Source organism: Mus caroli, unplaced genomic scaffold (genome assembly GCF_978045245.1).
Source record: "Mus caroli unplaced genomic scaffold, Mus_caroli_1 scaffold_3, whole genome shotgun sequence".
Lineage (NCBI taxonomy): Eukaryota > Metazoa > Chordata > Mammalia > Rodentia > Muridae > Mus > Mus caroli.
In genome coordinates this window covers 18306282-18319544 of record NW_028227258.1, presented here as the reverse complement: position 1 = coordinate 18319544, position 13263 = coordinate 18306282, and the positions used below count along the sequence as shown (strand labels likewise).

Below are 13263 nucleotides of genomic sequence, written 5' to 3'. Positions count from 1 at the left end.
GAACATTAGCTTTAAGAGTCTTCGGGTACATTCAGAACTTCTACATTTGGATTGTATAGTGCTGATTGTTCATTAGCCACACCCCAAACACATGGGACTGTGATTTTTGGCTGTTGTTGATGTCCCTCTTCTTCCTACACAAGTAAGCCATTCAACAAATATACTGTAACAAACATACTAAGGACTTATAAATGGAGAAGGGAATAAATCACATTCTCAAAAAACTGGATTTATAGAACAAATAATCAAAGTCAATAAAACATGTAAGAATTTTTTTTGATGTTTAAAGACTGGAATAAACTAAAAATAAACCTGAATTTCCACAGGGACAGTATAGAATATTACACACCAGAGTTTATAGATCATCAACATATGATAAAACTTTAAAAGAAAAGGACATTTAAAAAATACATATATGAGTAATTATTGTCTAGAATTTTCTGTATATACTGGTTATAATTGCTTACTATAGATATTTTGTATTTTAAAATCTTCCAAACCCTACTAGCATTCAATATGTATTTTAACATTCATTCAGCCTTATAGGGAAGACAAAACCCAGCCAATATAAATATTATAATACTTTCTTTATATCTTATTCTATGTAAATTGGAATGTGAATTCCAACTCAAATAGTCTACTGCAGATTAAATCATTAAACAATTTGTCACTTTACAGAATTAGCCTGTCATAGTTCCTAAACTTTGTTGTCTGAAATTGTTTTTCTCTATTAAACCCTGAAAGGCTGGGCATGGTTAACAAGAGCTAAGACTGTTAACATAGTTAGCATAGACTGTTCTTTAAAGCTTGGAATTAAAAGACATTTGTCCTTTGCATGGGCAATAGTATTAGTCACCTGCCCGCTTAACCATGATTAGGAGATCTTTTTGCTGACAAGTTCATACATCTTACTTTGCACATCAGCAGGGCTCCCAAGTACAAGTGTGGTCCATCATAATCTAAGCTGAGCTCTGTCCAGCCTCAACTGTCACATCAGTGTGTACATTCATCAATGTACACAGTTCAGACTGTCAGGTAATGGAGCCTGGCACTATCCCTCGGAAGAAATGTTCCTCTCTCTCTTCTAATGAGCAAGTGGACATGATGAACTTTCTTATATGTTATTTTGAGTACGGATTTCTCTATTCTCCATTTTTCTCAGAGTAATTCAGAGTGTATGTATAATAAATAAATTTTCATTTTTTGTTTTGTGATATATATTACTTTAAAATTTTACATAAGACTTTGATGATAATTTTTGGTTTTATGATTATAATTATATCATTTCTCCTTTTTTCTCCTTCTAAATTTTCCCACATACCTCTCCTTTCTCTTTCAAATTCATGTCCTCTGTTTTCATTAATTGATGATGTATCTCTCTCTCTCTCTCTCTCTCTCTCTCTCTCTCTCTCTCTCTCTCTCTCTGTGTGTGTGTGTGTGTGTGTGTCCTTGCATATCTAATACAATTTGCTCAGTCTAAATAATGTCATGTGTATGTTTTCAGGCTGACCATTTGATATTGAATAACCAGCTTGTGTACTCATCCCTGGGGAAGAATATTTCTCTCATTCTCAGAATTCTTTAGTATTACATAGTTTTCTCTGTGTAGTCCTGAGGCCTGCTGGACTTACCCTCTTTAGCATGTCTACTTTTAAAATCTTTGTTTAGTTTATGTTTAGCCATTCACATTGGTGAGACATTATCAGTGTAGCATCTTATAATTTGGACATTGTACCTTCTAGAAGCTACCCTTCTCAGTTTCTAATTCTTTCTATCTGTGTAGAACCAAATGCCAAAATTTCAATGAAAGTGGGGTTAATTTTTCTAATATCTACTCTTACAGTTTATAAGGTAATTTATTATTTCATTTCCTCTGGACATTTCCTCTGATAATTGCAACCAAATGGCATCTAATTCACAAAGAATAACATCCCTGCCCTCTTAAATACATATTTAAAATATCCTCTCATAGGTCCAAATATGCAAAGATTTTTACAAATTTACACTTTTATTTTTATTAATGGAAAAAGGAAAGGCCCCAAACTCTACAGCTTCTCAGCTATCCATTAGTCGCACCATTGAAGATCCTCTGACGCTCACAGATATCTGAGGGCTGCTGTTTTTCTTACTAGTCATAATTTGCAACCACAGTATTATACAGAAGCTTCACTGAAAGCCACAAAATCTTAGAGTGACAAATGAGTCTCTTCACACATATGAATGTTCAAAAAGCTGTTCCTGATTGAGCATAAATGGTTGATTGAAATCCCTGTCATTGCAGATCTGATTCAACATCTGCTAATTGGCTTTCAGCTAATGGATTTAGTAAGCCAATATTCATGTTCAGGAGTCAACCTGTCTCTGGATCCATGCTTACAATGACACTGTATTTTCTTTTAATTGGTAGAATCAATAATAATATCATATTTAGACTAAGTTGACTTTGTATAAATAACCTGTTATACTTACTTTAGTTAGAGTCTTTTTACTAATGGAAAGAAAACAGAAAGAGATTTCTAAATGTAGTCCAAGACAAAATTCATCTTTTTTTTCCTGACATAAATTCCCATATTATTCTGAACCATGCTTTACAGCTAATACTTAGCTGACAATACCAATTTTTCTATCATCCTTGTGTTCACTGTGCCTGCCAGGCATCTTCTCTACCTTCTATCATATCTCTCTGAATGATAAAAGATGTTACGCACCCTCTCCTACACTGCCACAATATAATAGATATCCTATGCTCCTTATACCACCCCAAAGCAAGGTTTGATGACAGAAAATTTAAAATATGTGTTTCAAAAAGAAGTAACTGTTTTGTGGGGTTAAATCTGATATTATTTTGGAAATTTAATAAAATTTATGTGAAATTGAAAGCCTAACCATTATGACAAAGTAATTATGTAATATATATTTATTGATGGTTTTGCTGCATCTTTCTCTGCAGCAGGTACCTATGAATTAGGTTTCCTGTTCCTAGGCTTTCTCAGTTAAGAAGCAATGACCACTGGCATGTGCATTCATCTTGTAGAAGACTAAATACTATGTTAAAAGCTGTACCATATCCTAACACAAATTACAGCTTGCTGTACTCAAACCCAAATCATGTCCCTTAATCATGGAAAAACAAGTAGGTGCTCAAAATGTTCATTTCTCCAGGCTTTCCCAAATGAATGCCTGTTTCTTTATACCTGTGTCATATTGTGCTATTAACCTCCCTCTCCCTAAAATTTCAGTTTCCTTGGGATCCCTCTGCCACTTTCCTCTTTGAAGTTTCTGCCCAACCCTCCATTCACTCTTTGTCATTGTTGTTGGACAATGCTCTCCTGCTTCAATATTTCTATCTATGTTTTATTGCCTGCCCATAGCATTTATTTCTAGTGCTTCAGCAACCATTGAGACAGCCAACTCCACTAAGTGTTTCCCAGCACAACACATGGCCATCCCTGTGAACACTTGGCATCTTGTACATCCACTTATTTTGTCACAGCAGAGGAAGGTTCTTCTGGACTATAGTGAGCCAAGATCAGTGATGGCAATAAAAATCCCTCCTATGGAAAGAACAGTGGCGCAAATGAAATGACACAATCCCAAATTCAATGGTGCTGAGGATTATCAAATATGATCTAGAGATGTTACTGGACAGTTAGTTCCATTTGAGCATCCTATAGAAACACTAAACTCAGTATGTAACAAGGAAAAGTTATCTTTCTTCCTGTCTTTGCTGTACTATGAATTTTGATTTAATGCAGTAGCTTCAAATATAACAATAGTTTTGCCTTCTGACATTCTCCAAATATGCAAATATTCCTGAAAGTATGATCTACATACACTGAAGACTTTCCTTTCTCACTTGTTGGCAACTATCTCCTGAGGCCATGATCCTCTTATCACCACCAGTCTACACATTTTGGTCCCACTCTGACTTACTATCACTGTAGCACTAGCCATTGCTTATTGGACAACGGGGTCTTTCATTAACACACTTAAGTTCATCTTTTAAAACTTGTTTCTGTATCTCACACACCTTCATTCTAAGCATCTCATCAAATCTCTACCAAAAGCATGTGATTTATAAATATCAAATTAAATTCTTTTAAATGTTTGAATGTATGCACTTTTCTTGTTTCTAGCTCTTCTTTTTTACATCTTGATAAATTTAAATGAAAACAAGTCAGTATGTTATCAACTTAAGAACAAAGTCCAGTTATTTTGTCTCTGCTTTAGGTCATACTAGGTGGGATCTTTTCAGTCATTCTCTGAAAATAAGGCATATAAAATAGATAGTGATTCATCCTATAAAAGTTATTAGCTACTATTTATTTTTCCTTTGGCAGCCACACTTGCCAAAAACCTTAACTCTGTGCAAATCAAAACTAATAACAATTATTCTAACAAAGATAATATTATTATATTTCTGTTGGTGCACAAATGAATGGTAAATGGTTATGAAGAATATCTGGGATGGCAAAATTTATGAAGTCAACGGCTAGCACATTCCAATTTAGTATTAATTAATTATTTTGCTGTGAGGTTGTAATTGACTAAATGTGCATATTCCTCATTTGTAACACAGGAATAGAGTTGACATATCTTTCAGGTTATGATAATCATCTGGATTTTAATATTTATTTCAAAAATACACTCAATTTCTTAACAATCATGTTTTTAAACTGTCCTTCTAAAATTGTTTCTCTCATCATTTGGAGAATCTTTTGTCTTATCTCGTTTCATATCTATCCACCATTTTGTTACAACCACCAGAATCTTAGATAAGCTTCTTCCGCTAAGAAATCCAACAATATAGCAAACATGTAAGTGAATCTTTTCCTTCGGTGACTTTCTAGATGGTACTTTTTAGAAGGAACCTACTAGCGCACATCCACATCTCTATAGTCTTTGTGTTTCCACCTAGTAATTCAGGAGGCCCAAATGGTACTTTCACATTTGTTATGGACATAGATGAAAACACACAAGCATTAAATTTTTATTGAAACCTACAGGTTAACTTAAGATAAGCCTATGCTGTAAAGAATTGACCTGTACTTACAAAGTAAAATTCTAGAGCTTCTTAAGAAATGCCCTGGTTACATTTTACTTGTAAAACAATAGGTAAAACTTACTTAGACTTTAAAGCCAAGCTATTAAAACAGAACAATTATATCTCATTCAAAGATGTATTAGCTAAACCTGTCTCCTACTGTGTGATGTTTGTATGATGTTTGTATGATGTTTGTATGATGTTTGTATGATGTTTGTATGATGTTTATATGATGATAGGTTGGTTTCTGACACTTTCATCTCAGGGTAGTTTCCTAAGCTGCTGCATCTTGCTATAATACCTCTATCCATACAAGCACATAATTAGGTACTTGGCATGTTTGTGCAGAAATGAATACTTAATCTTCTCATTGAAATGGCGACATGATTAGAAATTAAATTCTTTCTACACTATTCTCAATAGCTACCCTCTGTTTTCCCTTGAAGTCTTAAGACAGTTGTAGAAGTTATATGCCTTCTCTGTGGCTCCTTCAAGAGTCCTATTTTCCAACTTGAACAAAATCCACTTTTGGTTTATGAATAAAAATATCCTGGTATTACTACAACTTTAATAATATCAATTATAAGAGGAAAATATTTATGTACATAAGGAACTCTGCCTGTAAAATTCACAAGATTGGGTCTCTTTTAATTAAAAAAAAGTTGTCATCACAATAGATTAACAAGAAATACTAAAGTAAAATTAATGTAGTTAAGTAATTATTAAAATGATGCATATAAGGGTTTTATGGAAGCTTAGTCAGCACAGTTAATAGGCTATAACTTTCATAATTTCTTCCATATAGAATATTACTTTTCAAATTATTCTATCTTATCAACAGATGGATAAACTATAAAGATCTAAAATACTAAATTAGGGGAAATGTTGGCACTTTCTGTACAAAGACTGATGTGGTGTAGTTTTGACATGTACTTTATCACCTGAACCTTCCAGATCTGCGGAAGACATTCGAGCAGGAACCCTTGGGAAAGGAAGTGTCCTTGGAGCAGGAAGTCTTACTCCAGTGTCGGCCACCTGAAGGGATCCCAGTGGCTGAGGTAACAAAAATGCATTGCATTTAGCAGTTGGCACTTAGTTATTCTCACAGAGGCCTAACCCATGGCTAATGGTGCAGTGAATTAGGGGCATGGCATGATAGATGGTTGGTAATGGAGTCCTAACTGCCTGCTGCTGGCAAAACAGATTGATTAGGAACTGATTAATGACTTAGAAGTCAATTAGAATGCCCCACTGGACAAAGCCACAGGCCGCGTGCTGTAATTTTATCATTCTCTTTCAAAACAATCTGAAATAGCATTTTACTTTATCTGGCATCTATAGAAAGAGATGCTGTGACTTAATGTACCATCAATTGTATGACTGCTTCAGATGACTCTTAAAATGTTAGTGTAAGAAAGATAATGTGTCTGTCCTTTGAGCTTGCTCTACACGTCTGTGTTTCTCAGTCTATGATGTCATTGTTGAGCTCAGAAAGCCATATCTACTGTCATAAACACGTTCACTTTCATGTAATGATAATTCTATCAGTGTATTCCATGTTTTGGTTCTGCTTAAAAGAAGCCTATGAACTGCCAATGAAATGTTATGAATCAGATTTTTGGCAAGACTTTTCATTACCAGCTAGATATTCTCTTAGAAAAGGGCTGTATTTGAAACATTGCCCTACATAACCCATAGAAGATGGCATGATCTCCTGGGGACACACACCATAGTACGACAGCATCCTGGAAAAGAAAACTGATACCATGTTTTTCATTTGTTACCAAAAGACTCCAAACTCTAAAGCTATTTTCCATTTACATGATTAATAGGAGACTACCTAATATTATCCAACATGATTATCATAGCTGTTACAAAGTTCTACAAACTTAGACATACTTTCATTTGATAAGTAACATAGCTGCTTACTTGTTGATGGTTCTTGCTAGGCTCTAAACTTCAAAACGGTATTTGAAGGATGTACTCTTTTTGTATACGTGAAAAGAGAGAGATGCCAGTTGTTGTCATTCATACCTATATATGGATTCAGTGGACATGGATCAGCTCATTTTTCATGCATTAGAACCTTAAAATTCTGCCTCTTCAACAAATCAGAATACTGAAACTTTAAGTGATTAATTATAAGCAATTCATTTTTACCGTTTGATTTGTAGTGGCTTTCCAGTCTTTTGAAAATTACTACAAGGTAGGTCTAAGGTAGTCAGCCCAAAACTGAGTCTCTGATTCTTCTGAGTTAATACTGGCAATAAATTATTTGAAAATGTATGCAAAAGGACTCCATTTTTCTGCCGAAGCATTTATATTTCTGTTACTTAATACAAAATCACATGTATCCTTGTTTTACTGTGAAAAACATAAAACCATTTTTCCTCATCATTAGCATCTCAAGACTCTTCAACACCATCTCATAAATTGCACTATTATGACTCACTATCACAATGCTAGATCCAAATATTGCAGCCTCTAAGCACAAGCTATGATTTAGTGTGGCTGAAATGAAGGGTGCTCTTTTCTATACAACATTTTATTTCAGTTATGCAATAGTACATCTGTCTCTTTACTTGTGGTTCTAAGGCAAACTTCTTCCAGAATCCACTGTGATGTTCTAAGCATTCTATGAGCAGCACAGACATCTGTAGTTTGGCTTTTACTCAAGGGAACTTAAAAGCAGCTGCTCCTTGGAAAATCATACAGAGAGAAGATCATGGCATTCTCTTTTTTTTCCCCCAGTCTTAACAAAGTAGTTCACTTTGTCAAGGAGTGAAGATTCATGACTTCAAACTAATTGGCTATGAATTTTATGTGTATCATCACTTGAGAAGAGTCTAATTAACATTTGGAAAGCTCAAAAATCATATACCCATTTGACATTCAAAGAACTATATTTTATACATATTACTTTTTCTTTCTATTTTTTTTCAGTCGGAGTAGAGATCAAACATACATGCTTAAGAACAAGCTAATAAATTCCTGTGTAGATTTTTTTCTGACACCATTAAAATTACCAAGATCAGAAAACCAATGGATGCCTTCACGTTTCACTTTCTGTCTGCTATTTGCTCAAGAGCAATAGAAAAATGTAAAAAGAAATGAAAGATAGCTTGGGAGTTAAGAGACTATTTGATCATTTTTAGTTTCAATATAAATGCATTCGGTATATTATTTTCATTTGCTTGCTTATGGAATTTGAAAGCATAAAGGCGATATCACATAAGATGTCAATCTTAACCGAAAACCAGCAGATAAAAATACACCTGTTTTATGACCATTAGAGCAGCGCCTAGGGAGGTCAACCTAGATAGCTAGTTATATGCTTTGCTGCTATCCAAAGCAACTACTTCTGAGAGAAAAATTAGACAGTGATTGTTCAGTGAGCACATGGCAAGTCAAGTGGTCTTTGCTTTATATGTATGAGGCTGGTTTCCTGAATGAAGATCCATTTATTGCAGATTATCAGGGAGCAGTACTTTTCTTCTAGCTAGTTAAACCAGACACCTTTGAAAAATTCTACCCCCAATCGCGATCACATTGCATTTATGTATATAATGTCATAGGTGTTGCTTAATTGGTACCTTCCCTATTTGGGTATCTGATAGTCTCTTAATGGAACAGCAACTGAATTTCCTTACAAATTTCAGGTTTAAATCTAAGCATGATCACATTTTACTCTCTGACTTTAAGCAAGCTATATAAATCCTTTGTATCCAATTTTTTCAGTCTTATATTAAGATAATATTTATGTTTGATATTTAATAAATGGTATATAAAAGCCTCTTAAACCTATGTAGATCCATACAGGACTAATATTTATACTGTTGATATTATATTGTTATTAATTCCAAGAAGATTGACCTCAGTATCATAGCCACTGAACTTTTCTCATCCTAAGCACTCTAGGCTACATGGCAGAGGAACTTCTGTTGTATGAAGAATCACCAAGATGCCTCCTATATTCTATAGCCATTAGTTAGCCTGGAGACCATTAGTGCTACAGATGAATGCAACACTTAAAACATGCCTTTACCTTTTGCTGATGCTAATCAAATCACATGCCGTATTACTTTTCTCATTGTTGTGACCAAATACCTGACAAGGAGTAACTTCAGAGAAGACAAGTTTATTTGAGGCTAATTGTTTGTGGTGGGGATAGAGTCAAATACAATGGAGAAAGCATTTCAAGAGAAGAAGGAATCAAGAACAGCTACTTCCATTGCAGCTACAGTCAGAAAAAAAGACAAGAAGTGGGGTGTATATTACAAATCCTAACACCCACCTACCCCCAGTATAAGGAACCCCGATGTCTATCCCTAGAGACTCACTTCCTCCAGCAAGCTTCTACTTCCAAAATATATCACAACATTCAAATATCCAGCTATCAGCTGGGGGCAAGGTATTCAAACACATGAGCCTATGGGGAACACTTCACATTCAAGCCATAGTAATAGCAAATGTCATGAACTTCTACTGTCCTCTCAAACTCATTAGTTACTGCCATTCATCCAGTCCTCCTCATACCAAGAGTCCAGCAGCCCTTGTAACTTCTCCCAAGGAGGAAATTTGAGCTGAGGTTACTCTTCATAAATATCTTTTTGGATTCCAAATGACAAAAACATTGTCTCAAATAAAGAATGAGCCAGCCAAAGCTTACAGTTCATCCTCCCACAAGTACCAGTGACTTTTAGTGCCTTCTAGGACAAATTGCGTTTAGTAAATTGTTTTGAACACAGATATGAACAATAGGATTTTAGAACTCCAGACCTTGCTGTTTCTAACTCTGATCTCCTCTTTGCACTCTTTGTTTAAATATTCTTTCTGTGTGACTAGCAACTTTATAAATATTTAATAACTGTACAACTTCCATATCATAGGCACAGAGTCCCAAAAATATTTTTTGTATTTGATATAATGCCATCACTGACTAGTTCATAGGGTAGCCAAAGGATACAAAGGAGCAAGTAGTCATGATTAAAGAGTACATGGAAACTCTTATTTGGCAACATATTCAGAGCTAATTTAGCATTAAACATCAGGTGCAAGTGAAGGTGTGGCTGGATAAATGGCTTCTGACTACCATAATTTTATATGTATAGCAGTTCATCTATTTACTCTTCTTTCTGGTTGTACTGTGAAGAGAAAGAACACAAAGTTAGGCTCTTATTTTATCTCTAATGACTGCAAACTAGAGTTCACAAAAGATTCTCCAAATATGTTAAACATATTTTACAAACAAAAGAAGGTATGTTTGATATAATAGAGAGACTGCCCTTCAGGAAATAAAAATTTCTAGAAGAATGTTATCTTTCACTTATAAAAAATTCTTAGTTTGGGTTTCGTTTTTATGGTGAGACACCACGATCAATACAACTCTTATCATTGGGGCTGGCTTATATTATCATGATAATGGGAATTATGGCAGCATCTAGGTACACCATGGTACTAGAGATAAAACTGAGAGTTCTACATCTTGATATGAAAGCCACAGAAGGAGACTGTATAACTGGGCATATATAACCTCAAAGCCACCCTCTACGGTGATACACTTTATCCAACAAAGCCACACCTACTCCAACAAGGCCACATTTACTCCAACAAGGCCGCAACTCCTAATAGTGTTACTCCCTATGGGCCCAGCATTCAAACACATAAATCTATGGGGACCATACCTATTCAAACCACCACAGTGGGATAGCCCATTTAGAGAACCTCATGGGAGATAGGGGGATCCTTTAGTCTGAACCCTCAGAGCAGGATTCCAACTTACCAGGACTAGGAATAAAAGAATACTTGGGAGATAATTCAGCTCAAAGATCCCAGAGAGCACTAATAATAATACCACTAAAATTACAAAGTAGACAATTTAAAAGTAAGAAACACCAATCCTAGAAATACTATTGGATAATATATATTTGGTATCTTTTTAAATTTTTTATTAGATATTTTCTTTATTTACATTTCAAATGTTATCTCCTTTCCTCGTTTCCCCTCCGAAAATCCCCTATCCCTTCCTTCCTCCCCCTGCTCACCAACTCACCCACTCCTACTTCCCTGTCCTGGCATTTCCATACACTGGATGGAGCATGAAGCCTTCACAGGACCAAGGGCCTCTCCTCCCACTGATGTCTGACAAGGCCATCCTTTGCTACATATGTGGCTGGAGCCATGGGTCCCTCCACGTGTACTCGTTGGTTGGTGGTTTAGTCCCTGGGAGATCTGGGGGTACTGGATGGTTCATATTGTTGTTCCTCCTATGGAGCTGCAAACTCCTTCAGCTCCTTGGGTCCTTTCTCTAGCTCCTCCATTGGGGACCCTGTGCTCAGTCCAATAGTTTGCTGAGCATCCAGTTCTGTATTTGTCAGGCTCTGATAGAGCCTCTCAGGAGACAGCTATATCAGGCTCCTGTCAGCATGCACTTGTTGGCATCCACAATAGTGTCTAGGTTTGGTAACAGTATATTGGATGGATACCCAAGTGGTACAGTCTCTGGATGACCTTTTCTTCAGTCTCTGCTCCACATTGTGTCACTGTATCTCCTCCCATGGGTATTTTGTTCCCCCTTCTAAGAAGGACCAAAGTACCGACACTTCGGTCTTCCTTTTTCTTGAGCTTCATATGGCCTGTGAATTGCATCTTGGGTATTCCATGCTTTTAATAGCACTTTTCCTGGGGTCGATCAAAAAAATGATTCTTTCTTTCCCTTTCTGATGACATTTGACTGTATTTCAGTAACAAGTCTATCTCCTATCTCTCTGAAGAAGCAAGAAAATTAATTTGATGTAAAGTAGGTGCTGGGCTATTCTCAAAGCATAATAGCAGCTCTCTATGAAATCAATCCTGCTCTACTCATTTGAGTTCATGCCTAGAAAATGTTACTATGATATGGCAAGCCTGGGATGCTTTCTATCATCAAGTTATTCCTCATGGGGATCACTGAATCAATCCATCAATGGCTGCAAGGTCGTTCTGGCATGGTAGACGTAACAAAACAGAGAATTTCACTAAAACCTGTGATTTGTTTCACCTTTAACAAGGGGATAATTGCTTCCCTAATTATAATTGAGCTATTTCTCATAGGAGTTTAATTGGAGGAACAGGGCACAGTGTTGAACGTATTGACCCAGTTGTACTTAAGAACAGTCTTCTTATTTATCAACATTTGCATCTCTAATTAGCGAGTGGGAAAATATGGGGTGAAGTGTGGAAGAAAAGATTGTTTTGCTGAGTTTAGTCATGATAAATAGGAAATGGGTTTTTTAAAGTAGGTACTGACAAGAGCAAAACCTACAGGCAGGTATAGGGGCTATTGAATGTGCAACATCAGGTGACTCTTCAGATAACTGCTTATTAATACGGCCAATTACAGTGCCTTACAAGCCATGCCACCTCTCAGAATTGGAGGAGATGTTATTTCCTGCCAGGTGCCTTGTCTACCAAGCAGCACATCACAGTCATTGCAGGTAAGAGAGGCTAAGAGAGAAATGCAGAGCTGGGTCCTCTTTGGGAGGGAACCATGTTCTCAGTGCCTGCAATGTCTGTTGGATTTTCTTCCTGTTTTGTGAGAGAACATGGAGAACTTGAAAACAGTTTTTAAAAACAGTCTTGTGTTTCCAGACTTTTATTTTAAGTTTTGCATTGTTTTGCAATTTTTCTCACCTTTATGGTATTTCTCTCCTAATCTGTCTCTAGTATTGAATACTCTGACCTCTACACAAGGCTGTGTATCTGTGTACGTTTAAATTTATGACTAAATTAACATTCAATATATCAGTTTATGTCACAAATGTAAGCTATAAAAATCATTGTCTTACCAGCTACAGATTCCAGGTTCAATTTTCTAACATGCATAGTGGTTCCTTCAAGGCTATAGATGCAAAATACATATTCTATCTTCTATCATCAATCCATTTATTCAGGGAATATGTCTTGTGGGCTCATTGTGCACAGAATATTCTTATTGCTCTGAGAGAGGGAAAAACAAAATGAAAAGGCAAGACAAAGGCATTTTAAGGTAACCACCAGTTAAAGGGAACAAGGCAAGGTTGTCTGGAAAAAAAAACAAAACACAGGTCATATTGGGCAGTTGTTGGGGGTTCAGCGGACTTCAGGAAAGTCTCTCTGCAGAGATAAATTTGCACTGAGCTCTGGGTGACAGAAAGGAGCCAGTCTTGAAAAGAACTGGGTCAGAAAGCTCCAGGCAGCAG

General features: G+C 36.0%; 1 protein-coding gene across 2 annotated transcripts in view; it reads left to right on the top strand.

Annotated features, from left to right (window-relative positions):
- Positions 1 to 13263, top strand: part of Unc5c (unc-5 netrin receptor C) — a 351370-nt gene that overhangs the window by 251091 nt on the left and 87016 nt on the right. For both annotated transcript variants that reach the window (XM_021157614.2, XM_021157613.3), the window contains exon 4: positions 5999 to 6102. In XM_021157614.2, coding sequence (XP_021013273.1) covers positions 5999 to 6102 — 104 coding nt within the window. The remainder of the gene's footprint in view (positions 1 to 5998; positions 6103 to 13263) is intronic.